The sequence below is a fragment of the Gallus gallus genome, chromosome Z, assembly GCF_016699485.2.
Source record: "Gallus gallus isolate bGalGal1 chromosome Z, bGalGal1.mat.broiler.GRCg7b, whole genome shotgun sequence".
In the NCBI taxonomy this organism is placed as follows: Eukaryota; Metazoa; Chordata; class Aves; order Galliformes; family Phasianidae; genus Gallus; species Gallus gallus.
This window is the reverse complement of record NC_052572.1, coordinates 12,094,600-12,114,890: the sequence shown is the minus strand read 5'-3', so window position 1 is coordinate 12,114,890 and position 20,291 is coordinate 12,094,600. Positions and strand designations below refer to the sequence as shown.

At 35.2% G+C, this 20,291-nt stretch overlaps 1 protein-coding gene across 1 annotated transcript in view; it reads left to right on the top strand.

Moving 5' to 3' along the window:
- NUP155 (nucleoporin 155) overlaps positions 1 to 20,291 on the top strand; it is a 31,332-nt gene that overhangs the window by 1,541 nt on the left and 9,500 nt on the right. Inside the window, exons 2-23 of the mRNA XM_004937197.5 lie at positions 259 to 396; positions 736 to 832; positions 1,850 to 1,920; positions 2,860 to 2,952; positions 3,717 to 3,883; positions 4,294 to 4,399; positions 4,665 to 4,738; positions 5,036 to 5,127; positions 5,262 to 5,359; positions 5,772 to 5,924; positions 6,363 to 6,463; positions 7,722 to 7,892; positions 8,335 to 8,445; positions 9,384 to 9,478; positions 10,961 to 11,049; positions 13,168 to 13,230; positions 13,338 to 13,491; positions 14,352 to 14,418; positions 15,299 to 15,417; positions 15,627 to 15,730; positions 17,360 to 17,493; positions 19,621 to 19,812. Of these exons, the coding sequence (XP_004937254.1) occupies positions 259 to 396; positions 736 to 832; positions 1,850 to 1,920; positions 2,860 to 2,952; positions 3,717 to 3,883; positions 4,294 to 4,399; positions 4,665 to 4,738; positions 5,036 to 5,127; positions 5,262 to 5,359; positions 5,772 to 5,924; positions 6,363 to 6,463; positions 7,722 to 7,892; positions 8,335 to 8,445; positions 9,384 to 9,478; positions 10,961 to 11,049; positions 13,168 to 13,230; positions 13,338 to 13,491; positions 14,352 to 14,418; positions 15,299 to 15,417; positions 15,627 to 15,730; positions 17,360 to 17,493; positions 19,621 to 19,812 (2,489 nt within the window). The remainder of the gene's footprint in view (positions 1 to 258; positions 397 to 735; positions 833 to 1,849; positions 1,921 to 2,859; positions 2,953 to 3,716; positions 3,884 to 4,293; positions 4,400 to 4,664; positions 4,739 to 5,035; positions 5,128 to 5,261; positions 5,360 to 5,771; positions 5,925 to 6,362; positions 6,464 to 7,721; positions 7,893 to 8,334; positions 8,446 to 9,383; positions 9,479 to 10,960; positions 11,050 to 13,167; positions 13,231 to 13,337; positions 13,492 to 14,351; positions 14,419 to 15,298; positions 15,418 to 15,626; positions 15,731 to 17,359; positions 17,494 to 19,620; positions 19,813 to 20,291) is intronic.

Genomic DNA, 20,291 nt, shown 5'->3' with positions numbered 1-20,291 from the left:
AATGAAGATTCTCCTGCCTTGTTTGCGTGACAAGGTCATGTGGTGAAAAAAGGACAAGAGAGAATCATGGAGAAAACGGCATAAAAAAGTAGTCTGGAGAACAGATGAATTATTCTAGGAGTTAGTTTGTAAATCTCTTCTCAGATTTATTTTCACAGATTAGGAAAAAAAATCGGGGAAAATAGAGAATTTTTTTTCTGTGTGTGAAAGCATTTGCTTCTTTTTAGGAACACTAATTTTTGTTGTTCTTAATTGCAGGCAGCCCTACTGTTTCTGGCATGACAGATATGGATTATCCTTTGCAAGGTCCAGGCTTGCTGTCAATACCTAATCTTCCAGAGATCAGCTCGGTTCGCAGAGTGCCACTTCCCCCTGAGCTGGTGGAGCAATTTGGGCGTATCCTGATGACAAATAATGTATTGGGTTTTGTATGTAATAGTACTAGTATTGAACTTCTACACTTTTATAATTATTTCTTCCCTAATACTTCTGTCAGGCTCCTATTAACGAACTTTGATATTGTTTATATTCTCATTTCAAGGCTCCAAGTGGTAATGAGGTCAATTTGCATGGAGTGCTGGTGGAATTAGTTCCTGTATGAGGAACTTAAGATATTTATGGTACATAGTTTGTGTATTGCTCTATATAGAGCAGTTTTGGGTTTTTTTAATATTCCAGAGGAGATTGCCTTTGCTGGTCCAAACACATTTAGTCCTTACATCAGTAGTACTTCAGATATGCAGTGTAATTGTATGATGGGAGTATTTCCAGAAATCAGCAGAGCTTGGCTAACAATTGACAGTGACATTTTTATGTGGAACTACGAAGATGGGTATGTTGAGAACACATTCCTGATTATATATTGTTGATATTGTATCTTAACTAAGCAATCGTAATACTTGGAGATTGTTTACAAGCAATGCAGAAGTGTGCTGTTCTGTTGAAGTTACCTTGATTTCTTTTAGTTTTTACTAAAACTTTTGAGTAGTAAGTGTTGAAGGAGTTTTAAGAGTTAGTAATAATGTTGACAAACCATCTAGAGATGAAAGAACTAACAGTGCCTTTTCTTAGAGTTCAGCATTAAATGATATTCTACAATTCCTGTTTTATATATGCTAAGCTTTGATTATGCCAAAGAAAGTAAGAAAGTAGAAAAAGTATATTAATTGCCTGACTATTCTAAGTAGATTAGGTAAGTACAGTGGTGAGTGGTTATTTATGATAGTACTTCGACTACAAACTCTTCTAATTATTTTTAAGGTTGTGGATGGAAGCTTTTCTGCATAACTTATTTGAAGGATGCGTAAAATTGAAAATAATTTAATAACCATTTCAAATGGCTGTTTTTAATATCCAGATTCATCAGATTCTTTTTTTGCTTGTTTTCTTGTGGGTTTTATATGTGTATGAATATTTACCAGATAATACAATTCCTTATGGTGTTAAGTTGCTAGGGAGGAGGTTGGGACCTCTTTTCATTACATATTTTTGATGCAAAAAAGATGTTTTTTTCTCTAGATGTTAATTGTCATTACAGATGCTAGTTAATATAATTCAGAGTGGACTGTGTAAATTAACTATATGCAAAACCATTGAACAGTGCAGTTTGTTTGGTTTCAGGTTTGAAATTTACCTTTAGGGAGATTTGTCATTCCATTCTGCTGGGTCTGTTTTCACCCAAAGCGAAAGATGTGGATGTCCTCCAAACATTACAATATGTATTCAAAATGTTGTAATAAGTATTAAGAATTCTAAAATACGGGTATCTGATATTGTTTACTTTGCTATTATTTGATTTGTGACGTGTTTTATGCAATTGTGTTGGTTTTTTTTCCTGTTTTGTTAACAGTGGAGATCTGGCTTATTTTGATGGCCTTAGTGAAACTATACTTGCAGTGGGTCTTGTAAAGCCAAAGGGAGGTAAGAAGTATACAACAGCGATTAGACTTAAATTGTAACTAATCTTCTATATATGGTTCTTGTGTGTACTTCTGTAAAAGCCTCTGTTTTACGTGTATATATATACAAGATAAATTATTTTGTGTTGATTTTAGAAACATGATATAATAAATTACAAATGAAAAATAATGTCTAGTTTAACAATCACACTGATGAGCTTGGAAGAAATCTCATGTTGTACTAACATTTGTGCTGTTAATACATTGCCACGATAACTTCCTAGAGATTCTGATTTCTAGTGCTTGCAATTCTTTTGACACCTAATACATGACATAACATTTAAGTAGATGTTGAAGCAGCTTTATAAACTAAGCGTTTTTAATTAAGAAAAAAAGTGTTTTTAAGAAAAAAGAATATTTTTAAGTTCTTGTATTTCATGAAGTGGAAGGTGAACTGCTGACTATTAGTCCTCTGTAGCTCTAGACTTTTCTAGACCACAACCTGACCATGCTACCCTAACTCTAACAACCCTCCACTAAATCATGTCCCTGAGCACCACATCCAAATGGTTTTTAAACACATCCAGGGATGGTGACTCAACCGCCTCCCTGGGGAGCCTATTCCAGTGCTTAACAACCCTTTCTGTAAAGAAGTTTTTCTTGATATCCAAACTAAATTTATCCTGGCACACCTTGAGGCCATTTCCCCTCATCCTGTCACCTGTCACCAGGGAGAAGAAACTCATCTCATCGCACTGCAATCACCTTTCAGGTATTGGAAGAGAGCAATAAGGTCTCCCTTCAACCTCCTCTTCCCCAGACTAAACAGCCCCCGTACCTCAGAAATGACTGTTACTTCTAACCATCTGCTGCATCGATCTCATTAATATGGTGGATACAATCATTGTGAGCCTTGAGAGCTTGACTGCAAAGTAAAATTTGATTTTCTTTCCTTCTTTAGGTATATTCCAGCCTCATGTACGACACTTGCTTGTTCTGGCAACCCCTGTGGATATTGTGATCTTAGGGCTCAGCTGTGCAAATACACAAGCAGGTAGCTGTCTCTTTTTTTATATTTCTCCGTTTATGTAAATTAAAGAACTACTTGTGCATTAATAGTTATTTAAGTATGCAATGGTTCTGTAATTGGTAACAGATTAAAAATAAAATCAAGACCACACTTTTGCTGATTTTTAAATTGTGTTACAGACATGGTACAATGTCATTTTTATAGGGTGAGTACCTTCTTTATCCAACACTGACGTAGTAGTATTCACTTATTATTTAATGTGAAAAGAGCATTTGAAATAGATATTCCTGTTAATTAAGCTTTGTGAGGGAAAGAAGAGATAGGCATGAAAAAAGATAAAAAGGCAATGAATGCAGTTCGTTAATCTAGTTGTCATTTGTTTCAAACTGCAGAAAAAAGGAATCTGATACCATTTTTTATGCTATATGTATTAATAGGGGAAAAAAAAACATTTTGAGAAAATGAGAGAGTAAGAATCCTATGTTCCCTTTTCATAGTTTTTTTCCAATGAAAGAGATATGCAGAAATTTGATTCAGAATTGTCGGGATTTAGAGGAGATAATGATATTTCCTTTCTTAGAAATGTGTACAGTGAATTTGTTTTGTTTTAAAAACAAAATTCATTACTCCATGTTTCATCTTGAATAATAGCTATTACGGATTTTTTTTAGTAATATGAAATTTCCTGTAATTTTTCATGTTTTCTGAAATGTTTCTAATTACAGATATGATATTTTTAAAATCTATAACTTAAAAACTAGAAACTAAAGAAATCTTGTTTATTTAAGGTACTGGACCACTCAATGACAGTTTGTCTGGTGGAATGCAGCTTCTACCAGACCCTCTCTATTCGCTTCCTACTGACAACACTTACATTTCTGCAATAACATCCACTGATAATGGACGTATCTTTTTGGCTGGAAAGGATGGCTGCTTATATGAAGTAGCTTACCAGGTGATTAAGGGCTTTGTTTTTTATTTTTTAATGGTTATGGGGTGGAGACTCTGAGAGTTCTAAAACATGTCAGATCTACCGTCTTTTTTCTTTTATAGTTGCGTTGCATGGTTTAGTTGCATGGCAGCTCTGAGGTCTTATATGAAAAACAGCAATATAGCTTTGGTCAACCTAAAAAAAAAAAAAACTCAGATAATGATAATCTGCACCCCTTTCACATAAAATTTTTGTTGTTGTAATCACTTAGTGCTTTCAATGAAGTAATACATACTGAAATTAATGGCATGTATATAGATTTTTACTTGTTTTCACACTTGTAATGTTACTGTGTTTTCTTCTTAGTGCAGCTTTTAGTTTGTTTTTTCTTTTGTTCTGCATTTTCTTTTAACACTGTCTTTTTTAAATTGCAGGCTGAGGCAGGTTGGTTTAGCCAGCGATGTAGGAAAATCAATCATTCAAAGAGTGCACTGTCTTTCCTTATCCCTTCTTTGCTACAGTTCACGTTCTCAGAAGATGGTAGGTACCAATGCTAAAGATTTCCACAGAAGCTAGATATAAATTTGAAATGGTTATCCTTCTTTGCTTAATTTTATTCTAAATTTCTATTCATTATGTGAAACCATTTGACTTTTTAAATCCTTTAAGAGTCCCCCAGGACTCTTACTTTCTTTAACTTGCATTTAATTTTTTTACAGTTATTCTTTAGCGTTTATTGTATTAAACTGTACACCAAATCAGTTGTTGATTACTTACTTCTCGCTTTTCTTTCCCCACTGTCAAGATCCTGTAGTTCAAATTGCCATTGACAACTCTCGAAATATCTTATACACCCGGTCAGAAAAAGGAGTCCTGCAAGTATGTTACTTACTCTGTTGACTGTGTGATATGTTACAGATGTGTACATAATGTTTTTTAAAGTTTTCTTCGGTACTTAGGAATTCTCTGTATTTGTGCCAGAGCATTTCATTTATCTCTAACAGACTTCTTGCTCAAGCTAAAATACTTTATTGTGAGGAAAAGCAGCCTTTTGATCTTTCCCACAAATATATTGAAACATGATAATGGGATAAAAATGGCATTCTAGTTGGTGCATAATACAGCTGTAAGAATAAATTCAACTTGAGATCACTACACTGTACTATTAACTTGCAGGTTTATGATTTGGGTCAAGATGGTCAAGGAATGGCACGAGTTACTTCTCTTTCACAAAACGCTATTGTTTCTGCTGCTGGAAGCATTGCCAGGTATATATGTAGTAGCTATACTGTAAGATTTCCTTTAAGGCCAATAGTTTCACAGTATATTTTTTTGAAGAATGTTTTCTTTCTTGTTTCTTTGGATTGAGAGAGTATGAGGCTTTTTTGGTTTTGTTTTCCAGAACAATAGATCGTTCTGTATTTAAGCCTATTGTTCAAATAGCAGTGATTGAAAATTCTGAATCCATAGACTGTCAGCTACTTGCAGTCACACATGCAGGTAAGAAAGAAATGCTAGTTACTCCTCTTTTTAACTAATAAGTGTCATCTGCACAGTTAAACAAGATTGATAGATGTTTTCCTTTTCACAGAACATTTCATTCTGGTATATTGAGTTATGTTAACTAGTTGTTTTGATATTTGATGTAAGTATAATCTGGTCACACGAATTGTTATCTGCTGTTTATATCCAGGGTAGCCAGCAGAAAGTGGTGTGACAGAAGTAATTCATGAAATTAGTGGCAGAGCTTGAGTTAAAAACCCCAATGAGTCTGTATTTTAACAAGAAGTGTAGTAGTAGCTACAGAATTTCATGCGTGTCTGGACTTTTCATGTCCTTTCTGTCTAAAGTGGTGTTGCTGCTACTAATAATCACAGTTATATCAGATTGACTTTCTTTTCCTTTGGTTTAGGTGTCCGACTGTACTTCAGTACCTCGCAATTTAAGCATCCAGCAGCTCGTCCCTCTATGTTAACTTTGGTACATGTCCGTTTGCCTCCTGGATTTTCAGCATCTTCTAATGTGGAGAAGCCATCGAAGGTTCACAGAGCTCTTTATTGCAAAGGTAAACAGTAGACACAAGTCAGAAGAGTAGTGAGGGTTTTTTTTTATTTTTTTTTTCTGTGACTGTCACTGTTTCGCTCTTTTATATCAGGTTGTTTGAAAGAAGGGGAGGACATATTTTTGTGTTGTCGTTGCCCCTTGAAATCATGCATACTGATTTTATCCCTGAAGTAATTTTCAGGTATTTTTCCATCTAGATTCTCTTTAAACATCTCATGAAGTGTTTTCTACCTACTTGAGGCTCATTTCTGTTTGAACCTTTCAGGGTAAATGGTAAGATGCTGTTGATAGTGACCAGCTAATCCTAAGACACAGAAAATTGAGAGATGTTATCTGTTGTTCAAATTGTCTGATTGATTTTTGCCACATAAACAATAAATTTACATCTAATGCATGTTTACTGCTTCTAGCAAAAGCTTAATATCCCTGCTCTTTATAGGGGTCTTGCTGATGGCTGCTTCAGAAAATGAGGATAATGACATCCTGTGGTGTATCAATCACGATTCTTTTCCTTTTCAAAAGCCAATGATGGAAACACAGGTAGTAAAGTGAACTTTCATGTAATTTTGACGGACTGTAGATACATATTTTTTGTCTTCCTGATAACTTGAATAATATCTACTTAATCTACAAAAAATGTATAGTTTGCAGAAAAACTTACATGAAGTGCTTGGAAATGCTTATAAAGCTATCAATTAATATGCTTTAAATTAAAAACATATATTAAAGAAAAATTTAGTAGATTCTTTCATCAGTAAACACAAAGTGATATCTTAGTAGGAATTCCACATTCAGCCATACTTTTATCATTCTTGCAAACTATGTATGAAAAGTGATTGCTTTCACTTCTAAGATTTAAAACTAGCATATTGGAAAATGTCTTATTTGTATCATATTTTGTCTATAGCAGACTGTATCATGGATAAACACAGGAGGACATGATCTCCCATTGAAAGTGGTGTTCACTGAAAAAGATAAAGTTTGACAAGAAAGAATATTTAAATTATAGGTGTAGGAGACTTCAGGTTTCTTTACTTTGGCACATGTGCCATGTTTTCATCAAATTCTATTCATTATTTCACTCTCTCCTTTTTTTCTTTTTTTTTTTTTTTTTTTTTTTTTGTCCCTAGCTGATGCATATGTGGATTTGTAGGGAGTTAATTTGCATGTGCACCAATACATGGATAACATTACATGTGTTTCAGCATTGAAGCAAGATTGTAGTCTTCTACTGCTTTTGGCCTGTCAAAAACAGTACAATTTTAGAACCAGTTGTAGAATTTGAGTGAATGGAGAAGCTACATAAGTTTAAAAAGTCAAGATTTATTTTATCTTCTGTTTTAGTCACAGCTATAGGGAAGCTTTATTGTTACAACTCCTTTATCTGCAAGAACTGATATGTATCCTGTGTGCAAACTTCTTTGTTTTTCCAGGGGTTTTGAAAGTGTCAGACATTAGGTTTCCCAAACAAAACTGCATTATATTCTTGATCAGCATTTGTTCCTTGTTAGCATGTAGTTTTCGTACTGGAGTTAGATTTAATGTACTACCTTGTGTGTTGTTTTACATTTACCTACAGAACACTGTCCTTAACACACAAGAGAAGCACTATATAGCTGCAAGTTTGATGGTAATCTGTCAGACAGCAGAAGAGTGTGCTCATTTTCTCTGAAATTTCTTATGTCAGCAAAAGCATTTCTCCTGTGCAGTTTTAGATTGTAAATGGTAAAATATCTCCATGGATGTACAAAATCCAAATCAGCTACTGAAATTTGAATTATGTTTTTCTGTTGTTCAGATGACCACCCGTGTTGATGGGCATTCCTGGGCTCTTTCTGCTATTGATGAATTTAAAGTTCAGAAGATTGTGACACCACTAAATAAAGATGTTATTCCAATAACAGATTCCCCTATTGTTGTGCAGCAACACATGCTGCCACCAAAGAGGTTTGTTCTGCTTTCAGCCCAGGTGAGTGCGAGTTTTCTTAATATAGGAAATCACATAATTGATATAAAGCTAGAAGACTGATCCCAACCTGTGTTTGTTCAGTTTACATGAGGTTTTAGGATTAATTATGAAGATACAGTGGAAAAAGGGAATACTGCTGAAACTCCCAGTGTCTGTTTTAAACTGATGCAAAGCTATTGGGCCTTCTTCTCTTGTACAGTGCATTAATCATTTCTTTTGGATTCAGGAAGTAGTTTTCTTTTGCCTTTTCTAGACTTGGCTAGAGAACATGAACGGAAACTGGGCTTTAAGAACTATTCATGTTACTTGTTGATCCAATAGTGTAGTTAAGGAAAACTTGGAGAGCAATGAAGATAAATGAAGATAAGTATTGTGGCAAGGTGGAGAGGTATTTCCAATGTCAACTTTATTCTAACTTTGTCTTATTCTGGGTTATTTTTAGGGGAGCTTTATGTTTCATAAACTCAGACCTGTTGACCAGCTGCGGCATCTTCTTGTTAGTAATACAGGTGGGGATGGAGAAGAGATTGAAAGATTTTTCAAGTTGCATCAGGTAAGAATTTTTGGCTTGGAAAACAGAAGATAATGCTATGTAATTGCTTTCTGTAGAATATGTGTTTTATTATTGTTATTACTACCAACTTCTAGTAAGCGCTAAATTTATTGACTCCAGTATTACCTTTTCTTTCTATGTTCTCTGCATAAAGCAAGATTGTATAGTAAGAAATATTTTCTCATTTTCTGGCATGTAAGGACAGAGGTGTAGATCACTTTCCCTAATATTCTTGTGTTTCTTGTTTGTTGAACTGTAATGCAGTTCTTAGTTTTGGAAAGGAACTAATTAAGACCAGAGGAGAGATAATTTTCTTTTATAAAAAAACAAACAAACAAACAAAAAAACGAATTCTTACCACTTTACAAAAATTTTCCATTTTGAAGGCCAGTACAGCCATAGCATTCATCTACTTTTTGCTTTGGATCAATAACAAACAAATGGGAAGGACGTAGCTATCATAGATTACAGTTTTAAGTTGACTCTTCCTGATTAGTATCACCTGATATACACCTGATTAGTGTATGTCTGTAGTATTCTGTTGTTTTGTGCTTTGATACAGGATGTGCTAAGTGATATTTAAAATACCTTTTGGATATGCCAGCCATTATTGCTTGTATAGATAGTTCTTATTTCAAACAGTCTTAACTTACATGGCTATAGAAATTCACAAACCTTTGTCAGAATTAGGTGATAGATGAGATTATTTCCTACCAGTAAACGTACCGAGCTGCAGAAGGCATACATAACAGAAGCTTAATGTGTTACACTGGGATGCCTCACTGATAATTTCTGTTATTGGAAAGAGATGATTTCCTTGACTTGTAGATAAAATGATTGAAGAAGTATTTACTTCTTATTTATTGATCTGCAAAACTTCTTCTCATTTCTTATCAACTTGATGTAAGCTTCCACTCTAAATGCATAATGTACCCTAGGAGGATCAGGCCTGTGCCACTTGCCTTATTTTGGCTTGTTCTAATGCTGCATGTGATACAGAAGTATCTGCCTGGGCTACTCGAGCATTCTTCAGGTAAGTTTCAGTTGGTTTGAATGTTGTTCCAAATATTATGCTCAGGATCACTGCAGCTGCTAAATAAAAAAGCCTCTTTAACCTGCTGCCTGAGTAAGCATTGTTTTTAAATGAGAGTAGACTATTAAGCACTAATTAGGTCTCACTAGTCAAGGAAGACTAATTGTTATTTGCCCTCCTGAAAGTTTCCATGGCATGTGTTTCATGTGTAGAGAGTTATTCTAGAAGTAGTTTTATCTTCTTTAAATTCACTTATCTATACTTGATGGTATCTCAGTTCATTGAAGCAGACTGTGTAGAGAGAGATAATGTCTTTAAGAAGAGCAGTTCATTTGGAAAAAGAACAGACAAATTTTGAACCATGAAGCCATCATTTGGATTGGTAATAAAAAATAAAGTGTTTAAGACTAAATACAACACAAACACTAATGTTCATTTTAGCAGATAACCTGAAAGGTAATGTACTTGTTGACTGCAGAATCGATAGAAAATCTTAGAAGATCAGAGAGCTGATACTGTACTGAAAAATAACAAGCAGTTTGTAATTTTGTAATAGAGAAAAGTAAGGTAAATTATTGTCATACAGTGTCTCTTACATATCTTGGCACTTACTGTGCAGTACACTTAAAAGAACATATTTCTAGGTTGTTCTTTTGAATAACCTTTTGAACTGCTTTATCTGTCTCCTTGAGGATTGAACTTAGAGCTGATGGCTTTGTGCTGAATATTCTCCCACTAGCAGCTAAGTATTTTCATCCTTTGTGTGTTTTGATGGTAGATATGCCTTCATTCTTGTGTAGCTGTTTTCTTTTACAAGTACAATATCAGGAAAAGCGTCTGATCACTTCTTCAGGTATATTAAATCCTGGAAAACGTGTGAAGGATCCAAGAATTAGGGCAGTACTGTTGTAGTTACTTCTGGCTTTGTGTTGTCAAGTAAATACTTCAGTTGCAAAGTTTCTAGTGCTGAGGGAAGACTAGCACTGTTGAACGAGGATTCAGTTTAATTTAAGGAGGTATGAATAATTAGCAGAGGGATGATCCAATGGTTTGAAGGCCATGTAATACTCATGTAACACTTAATTGGAGTGAGATGAATAGAAATGGCTTGTGGAGTCAGAATGACTCGCATTCTGTATGTCAGAATGACATACAGAAGAATGAGCTTGGGTTACTTCAGCTGTTTCCTTTCTATTTTTACATACAAGCAAAACCTTAAAAAGATAGCAAAGCAGAAATAACTTAGTTGTCCATTTAACTGTGAAGTTACATACACTAATGCTTTGCATATAATGTGCATTCAGTTAGTTTTCTTTTCATGTGCAAAAATGAGTATCACAACTGTTTCTTCGAAATTGCACTGATATTCTGTAGTTTGTTTTAAAAGAACCTCTAAATTGCAGTTAGTTCTCCAATATATGAAAATTAAACAGACTATGTATGAAAGTAAGAGAAATCTTTTTCTGTGCGCGTGACCTTTAGGTACGGTGGAGAGGCACAAATGCGATTTCCATCAGCTCTTCCTCCTCCAAGCAACGTTGGACCTATTTTGGGTTCTCCTATTCCTCCTGGTGAGTAGCAAGCATTTCATGGTTTAGGTAGGTCTTATTTTTTCCTTTAAGTGTTACATTTTGTCATCTTATGTGTTCCTGTGTTCAAGTTGATTATTTCATGTCCATAGTAGAGTATCTTACTGCATTATGAATTAGTAATTTGTAGTGATTTCTTCTTGTAAAAGCTCTAGCTTCAACACTTAGTTTCTGCTCAGGTCATCAGTTCCACATAACAATGAGAATACATTACCTAGTTGTATTGACATGATGCATGCTGACAGTGGAGGCCTTTCCTACAATTCCCTACAATATGCTACAATTTCTTAAGGATCCTGTTTGATATTCATTTAATACCAGATGGTTTAATAAAAAAAAGAGATGATTAGTGATTAATTTGGAACTCTGAATAAATTGCTGATTTTTAATGTTTTTTTAATCAGGAATTATTTGCTTAATTTCCAAGGTACTCTACATTTATCTGGCATGTGGCATTGTATATTACATACCAGGTTTGGGAAAGTCTTGATAACCTGTAACAGAAAGAAATTCCATTTCAGCACCATCTTCAACATATATCCAAACACATATGTATTGGAGAAGGGTGTACTGGTTTAGATAAAGTTTTAGCAAAACAGTTTATCCTCTTTCAGAATTCTTAGCTATGATTAACATAGTAAGAGTACTGGCTATTTATCATGCATCAGTGACTTCACTTTAAGCTTGATGATGTGGAATAATAGTAGTGTAGGCAAGAGCAGAGGCAAGGCACAAGAATGTGAAACTGTAGGAGTTAAGAAGGACAGCAAGTGTGGAAAGCACAGGCACTAGGAGCAGATTGAGAGGGAAAGGAAGGTGTGGGAGAAATGCTGGAAAGTTCTCTGTTTGCTGAAGTTTACTCTTTCAAGAAACAAATCTATTCTTTCCAAGTCTGAATGTTCACTGTTTCGTTGGTTTAAAAAAAAAAAAAAAGTTTTTAATTGTTTGCAGTCAGTTTGAAACATACTGTCAAAGTGCATTTTTATTCTACTTGGGTGACTGGTTCATGTGGAATATGATACTGTTCTGCTACTGCTTACTCTATTTGTTTCAAGGGTAGAGAGCTGTCATGTGAAATACAGATTCTGATACTGTGAATGACTCATGCAGAGGGTCAAAACAGTGCTGATAGAATGTTTTTGAAATATCTTCAAACTTTGTATGTGAAACTACCTTGCAGTAGCGTCAATTCTGTGAGGCCCCTTGCGTTCTTACTGTTGAAAGTCCAGTCATTCAGTTGCATGCTTCTATTCTGCCAACTGTGCCTTGCCAGGTACAAAGGGGAATGCGCTTTCAAAATGACACGGGATTGGTTAGTGAAGAACTTTGTGCTGTAGTGTGTTGCAAAGTTGAGAGAATTGTAGTGAATTAGACAAGAAGGACCGATTCTTTCATACCAGTTTTTCAAGGTGCCAGATTTCATACCCTTTTCATGCTGTATCATCACATGCTGATGGGGCATAGATGTTTTTGTTGGTGGTCACATTTGTTCATCATATTCTATGACACTTAGGTATTAATTTGCAGAAGAGTTGAATATGCTTAGTTGAATCTGAGACCATATTCACTTAGGGAAAAACAATCTTAAACTGAATGTCGCAAGTAGTACTGCTGCTGGTGTGTCCAACTACCATATGTAAGGATTAAGAGTAATAAAAAGTTTCTTCCCAGCTGTGTGCTTCAAAAGTAAAATCGATGTTCATTGAAAAGATCTAAGTGACTCAGAGTGGGTGCCTGTATCAGAAACAGGGGCAGTCAGAAGACGAAAACAAGAAAAAGCATGTGAACAGTATTAATATCCAATACAGGGAACAGAATGTGTGCAGCAAATACTGTGTGAATGCTGAAAACAAAAATGCTTAATAACTGCTATTGAAAGAGTCATATCTATTTGGCTCACATAAGGAGTGCTGGTTTCAGCATAAATTAGTGCTGTTTTGTATTTTATTCAATAGAAGCTGTTGGAATAACTTTGCAAGAGGGTCTTGTAAAGTCTGTGTTTACTATTATGTTTTGACAACTTAACATAGTGTCTTTTTGGGTTGTGTTTTCTGTTTTTTTCAAACAAACTTAGATTTCTCTTTTGTTTTTCCTTTTTAGTTTCCCCACTGACTGTTGATAGTCCATATCCTAGTCCTAGCTTATTGACAGGACCTGGGCCAGGTAACGATTACTCTTCCTCCGCTGAAGGAAATGAGAATTTTTTTCAACTATGCTTCTATTATTGTACGTAGAATAATCAGAGTAATGTTTGCATACCTTTATCCCAGGTTTACAGTCTACTACTGTGTCAACTCCCATATTCCCTCCTGGGAATTCTGTGTCTCACCCTGGTACATCCATTAGCAGTGGTATAATGGGTCCAGAGATTGTATTTTCTGGAAGACACAACGGCATCTGCATATACTTTGCTCGGATTATAGGGTAAGGTGTTCATGTAAAATAATCACTCAATTCATTTAATAATTTTCCCATCCCCTAATGCTTATAAGTGATTCAGTCAATTCAGTCTTAATAGGATGTAAGAATGAGATTATGAAAGTACATTTCTATTCTATATTTTAAGCACCTGTTGATACAAGAAACTCTTTACAGCTCTACTGATAGTTCTATGTTCAGTGAATGGATAGGACAGGAAAGTTTTTTGGATGTTGAGTGCGATATGCATAACTCTGAAAATTTCTGTTTTATTTTTCAACCCTATGAATTTTATGCTTCCAACTCCTTCTATAGGATAAAACAGAAATGCAGGGCTTACAGGATCAAAAACCTAACTTGGAGTCTTTTCTTTTACAAAGCTTTAAAGAAACTAAAGGATGTTGTATTACTTTAATAACAGGTTGTGTGTTAGTGAACACCCCCAGCAAGAGTAGAATTCCTTGTATGCTGGTTCATATCCCTCTCTATGCTGAGGGGGGGGTGAAATGTTACGACACTTGCCTATATTATATTATATTTCCTACATATAGGAAATATATTTGCCTATATTTTATTTTATATATAGTTTGCCTATATTATATTTCCAGAGAATAGTATTAGCCCATGTATAAATTGAGAGCATCAAACATTATCTGATTAAATATTTAAATTTTTTGTTAATTGTCTATACCTGTGCTATGCAGAAATATACAATTATAACATTTCTTTTGAACATTAACTTTTTATCTAGATCTTTAAGTTAGACTTCGAAGTAAAAGATACTGCTATTTCTTTAAGACATATTTAGTAAATGTACAAACTTGTGATACTTGTGGTTTTTAATACAATTCTCTTTTGTATTGCAGAAATATTTGGGATGGCAGTATAGTAGTGGAGAAAATTTTCAAAAGTGGCAATCGAGAAGTTGTTGCAGTATGTAAAAGATTATGTTGTATTTTTAAAAGATTATTATGGTATATCTCTCCAGCCCTTTATACTTGTACTTTATACTATACTCCCAGACTGTAAACAGATAAGGAAAAAATGATAGCTATCTTTTCTTTTTTGTTTGTTTGTTTTTAATTGTATTTGGGAGCTTAACTGTGGAGTTACTGTAGGTTTTAAAATCTCTGTAAGTTACTTCTTTGAATGTTGCCTCTTACTAATTGACAATAGCCAGTTTCTTCTCTGTTCAGTGATTCATTTCTTTCATTTCTGCATACCCTATCCAGTCAAAGCCTAAGAATAAAACGCTTTGGCTGGTTAGGATAAACACTGCAGTTACATGAGAACATAAAACAGTCTTCCAACATCTTAATCATTAACATCTATACATTTCACTTTTCCTTGATAATCCAAGCATCAAACTGTTTTCTAACTTTGGATGTTAGTTAATTCTAAACTGAGTAATTTCAGCAATGCAAAATTAACTGCTTCATAAATTCTCCAGTTTTGAGACAACCGAGAGACTCAGGAAGACCACAGCAGTTACAGTCTGTGTCTTAGTGCTGCTCAGTCATTCTAGTTCAGAGTTGAAAATAATAAAACACAGCTGATTTGGTTATCAGGTACTATATTAGACAACACTTGCTTTGAATTTCTTCAGAGACTACTGTCTGTTCACATGTCAGCCGTCCCCTTTAAGTCTGTTATAGTCAGTGTCATGATAGCAATAATGTTATTGTTGTGTTATTTGTTTGTTGTACAGTCTTTCATCTGTCTTTTTAGTGTCTTTAGTTTAAAACTGTGGACTTCTGAGAAAAGGTTTGGAAAGCCTAAACCCTTCTATAAAGAAATTTTCTTTCTATTGTAGATAGAAAGCAGTGTTCCATCCCATGTGTTGGAATGTGTGCTACAAGAACTCAAAGGTTTACAAGAATTTCTAGATAGAAATTCTCAGTTTGCTACAGTAGGAGCCCTCGGAAACCCAAGGTATTGTTCACTGTTAAATTCACTAGTGGTGTTCAATGTCCAGCTCTTGAAAAATTATCCCATGCTTATCTGTTCATTGCATGGAAGTAGTCTCCAGCTTCAGCTATTTGGACGCTAACAGAAGATGTTAGATTTCATCTTTAAAATATTCTGTGTTTGTAGTAATAATAACATTAATAACAACATTTCCTTTTACTTTGGAATTGCAGTTTCAGTACACCAGCTAATCTGCAACAGAGGCTTCTGGGTTTCATGAGGCCTGATGGTGGAAGTTCTCAGCAAGTGCAACAGGAACTCCAGCGGAAATATCATGGTATGCAATTACTTCTGAATGGAAGGTATAAAGGAATATTGCATTTGGATCTTTACTCCAACTTGGAGCACCTTGCTTTTTCTTTCATACAATATCATTCCATCAGAACGCGTGCCCCAAAGTGAAAGCTCAATCTAAACTAACAGTGGCAAGAAGCTGCTGTCTCTTCGTTTCTGGTGTTACCTTTCTCTATGATACTGAAAGTTTTATAATTGCAACTGGTGAAAGCAGTTGATAAAAGTCATCTCTGTATTAAGAGAATCCAGATTTCTGCACAGAAATATCTAGTGGTTCTGAACCACTGCAAAAGAGAAACTGTATGTCTCAGTTTAATAAGCTAAAGCACTTCTCTCTTTCATACAGTGAAGTCACAATTCTGTAAATACACATCCTCTTTCTCCTATTTTGTACATTCAAATCATTTTGAAATAGAAAACTAGATGTTTCTTTTTACACTTGTCTTCTTTTTTTTATTCTAATGTTCTCCATGTTTCATCTCTTCATTTCAATACTTAGTTGCAGCATACCCATTTATATTTTCACTTGTTAACCCATTCATTTGTGAGACAAGTATATTGTCCTATTAAAAAAAAGCACACTGATGCAAGTTTCCAAAATTCCAATCACTAAAACCTCCACAAAACTTCATTTAGTGGAATAAGTCCTGTCACATGACCTGTATGTCCTGTAATGTAGCTTTTGCTCAGTACTTGCAGGCATGTATGCAAAGTTAAATGTGGATGTGGTCTATGTGAGTATTATTCTGGTTTTTCAGTTCTGCTGCTTTCTTTTTTTTTTTTTTTTCCCCCCTGCTCACTTCAAACAGTGTAAATGTAACGTTAAAAGAAAAGCACAACAGCAAAAAGAGTTTCATAGACTTTTAATCATTTATTTTCATCTGTATACATTCTAAAGTTGATACGTAATTGTGGATTGCTTGATGATGTAATAATTGCTTCATGTCTGAAATGTAAGCGCTCAAAAGAAAAGACATAAGTAATATAAAAAGGCATAAAAGATATAATGTATCTTATTGTTATTTAATAAAAATATTATATAATATATAAATAGTATAAAAAGGCATAAAAAGACAAAAGTGTTGCAATTGTTGTCCACTGAAGTAACAAGTATGCCCACTATAGTCTTACCAGATTCAAATGTTTCTTGTTTTCCATATAGCCATTTCTCTGAAACCTTTGCTTTAAAGACAGTGTACAGTGTTGACTGATGATTTAACTGTAATTGTTCTGAAAGCAAACACAAGCAATCAGAAAGGAAGAATGTGTGTATTTATTTTTATTTCATATCCAATACATTTGAAATTATACTTCTGAAAAATCAAGATAGAACTTGAGACTGATTTTGGAAATCCACTCACATGAAACCATACTTTACCAGAAAAAAACATTCCTGTGTTGCATAGTTTGAAATAAATGTTTACAGATAGTATTTTTAGGAGGGAAATTTTATCAAGGCACTTCCCTCCAAAGAGATGAACAGCCATAATCAAGAACAGAGACTAAGAAGTTGGAAATTTAAGGAGACTTATTCTAAAACCTCAAAAATCAACATACTGACTCAAAATATGTACAGCATAGTTACTTACTGACGATCCCTTTGCTTTTTCAGCTGAGGCACAGTTAACTGAGAAGAATTCACTTCAAGGCATCCAGCAGCTGGTTCGTAAAACCTGTCAGGCATTGGCTTTATGGAAGTTGCTTTGTGAGCACCAGTTCAGTGTTGTTGTAGGTGAGCTTCAGAAGGTACGACCTGAATCATCTGATTTTGTTTATTATTGTTTAATAAGCTTGAATTTCTTGTTGCTGCTTAGATGTTTCTAGAAGTGCATTGCTTTAACTCATGAAGAGGCAGATTGCAAATTTTAAATTGCATATAGATTTTTATTCAGGTTGCTAGTGTTTATTTTTAGGAGACAATCACACAGTTTTGATCTCATCACCCAATTTTAGCAAATTGGAAGCATCGCTAACAGTAGATTCAGTTTTACTTTTGTTGAGAGTTAATAATTACTCTGTTTCATAAATTATAATATTGTTATAAATGTATGGTTTTATAAAGTTTTCTCTTCAAACACATTTTGGAAGATGTGCACTGAAAGAAATAGACTACTGTTATCTAACCTAGAGCAATGAACTCTTTGCATTACTGTTAATAGACTTTGGAGAGACCAGATTAGTGGAGAGCAGTGGTATTGTAGAGGCTTCAGACTGCACTTTTACATAAGCAGAGGTCTAAAATCTATCACAGAACAGCTGAAGGTGGAAGAAGCCCCTGGAGATACCTGCCTTCTGCTCTGAGCAAGGTCTACTCCAGCACCATGTCTAGTCAGATTTTGGGTATCTGCAAGGATGGAAACTCCAGAGCTTCTCTGGGCAACCTGTTCCAGTGTTCAATCATCCTTAAAAAAATAAAAGGGAAAAAATAGTTTTAGTGTAATTTCTGGTGTTTTGACTTTTGGCATTGCATCTTGTTCTGTTGCTGGGCACCACTGACAAAAATCTAGTTCTATCTCCTTGGCACCCTCCCACCAATTTATAAATATTAGTAAGATCACCCTCCACCCAGCCTAACACTTTTGTCCTTCTGGTGAACAAACAGAGTCTTTTTCAGCCTCTCCCTGTGTAGCAATTGGACAGATCAATACAGGGGGAAAGGCAATACAACAAAGGTGTGATGACAGAAGGACTGGCACAATAGAAAGGTGCTATAAAGGAAGAGAAGAAGATTGCTCACCTATATCAGAAGATTCCAGGTTTACAGGAGAAAGCTTCACCAAGGAGGGATGTCCAGAAAGAGACCCATCCTTAGCGGCAGTCAGTGCTTAAATGAGCTCTAGAGAGGTGCAGCCAGGCTTCACCACTTCTGGTCACACAGGCGAATTGCCTTCACCTGTGCTCTCAGGGCTGACCAGGTTCTTTCCCCAGGAGCTTAATCAGTGATTCAGGCCATGACTCAACAGTTCCCATACACCTTGTTTGCAAGAAAGGCAACTTATAGAACTGTTGGTTCTACTGCTGTGTACCCTGTGCTAATGTTGAATTTGCATCCAGTCCTTGATTAAGTTAATTATTTTAATATTAGGCATTCTGTTCTAGCAAGTCATAGAAAAATTGGTTATTTCAGGTTGTATTGTTTTCACTAAAAAGAACAATTTTTGAACTTTATGAATGCACAAATGTTGAAGCTCTTCACGCTGCTGTCTTTGGGTGGTAACACAATTTCTAACACAGACAGCTTTTCTCTTATCTTGGGCAAGGAAATAGTTGCTTAACAAATAAAAACCTTTTCCACCCTCTGCAGTAGTTTCAGAGTTTTTATAATAGTATTTTAATGTTCTAAGTGATCATCAGTAGACACTAGTGGCAGCTAGCTAGCTGTATTTGAGCAAATATTCCTAATAATTTTTATAAAATGAATAAACTACGTAACTTTTAAAAAATTCCATTTCATTCTGCATTGTCACATTCATTCATGAACATACTCAGATGATTCCTGTTATTAAAAACTGTGACATACTTGTTTTATAGTGTTCTGACAGTGCACTGAAGTAGGAGAACAATTAATACCTTTCTCACAAAGAACTGAAATAGATATGGTACATTGTGTAGACTACAGGAAGTCATGCAGAGCTCTCACTGTCCTTTCACATCCAAGAATCTAGTGTTTTCATTCATAGAGCTTTCACTAGTACTTTGCTATTTTGCTATATATGCTTTGTTTAAAATAATGTATTTCCCCACTATACACATCAGTCACTAGAGTTTGGTTTATGTTTACTTAAGTGAAAACAGTTTACTTTGCTGTAACATTTTTGCATTCCAAACAACATAAAACTATTGGTGAAATAATGAAATGCTGTCTGTCTTCAGGAACTTCAAGAACATCTAAAGATGACTGCTTTCAAAGACTTGGTAATTAGAGACAAAGAGTTGACTGGAGCACTCATTGCCTCTCTTATAAACTGTTATATCAGAGATAATGCTGCTGTCGATGGCATCAGCGCCCATTTGCAAGACATCTGTCCCCTTCTCTATAGTACTGATGATGCTGTCTGTTCCAAGGTAAGTTCACTTAGAGATTTTGCAGCACTAAAACACATTATTAGCGTGTATTAAAGCACAAGTGCACAATAGGATTGAGTGCATCTTCATCATGTTTACCGGTGACTCTAAGTTGAGTGGGGAGATAGACGCACTGGAGGTAAGGGATTCCGTCCAGACACAAGCCTGTGCAAACCTCAGCAAAGCCTTGTGCAAGGTTCTGCACCTGGGTTAAGGAAATCCCAAGTATAAATATGGGCTGGGCAATGAGTGGATAGAGACTAGACCTGTGCAGAAGATTCTGGGGGGATACTGGTGGATGAACACCTTCACAGGAGCTGGTAATGCACAGTTGCAGCCCAGAAACCCAATTGCATCCAGGGTCACATTAGAAAAGGTATGGCTAGCAAATCAATGGAAGTGTTTCTGTGTCTCATGAGTCCTCACCAGCAGTAGTGTGTTCTACTCTGGGGCCCGCAGTACAAAAAGGATATGAACCT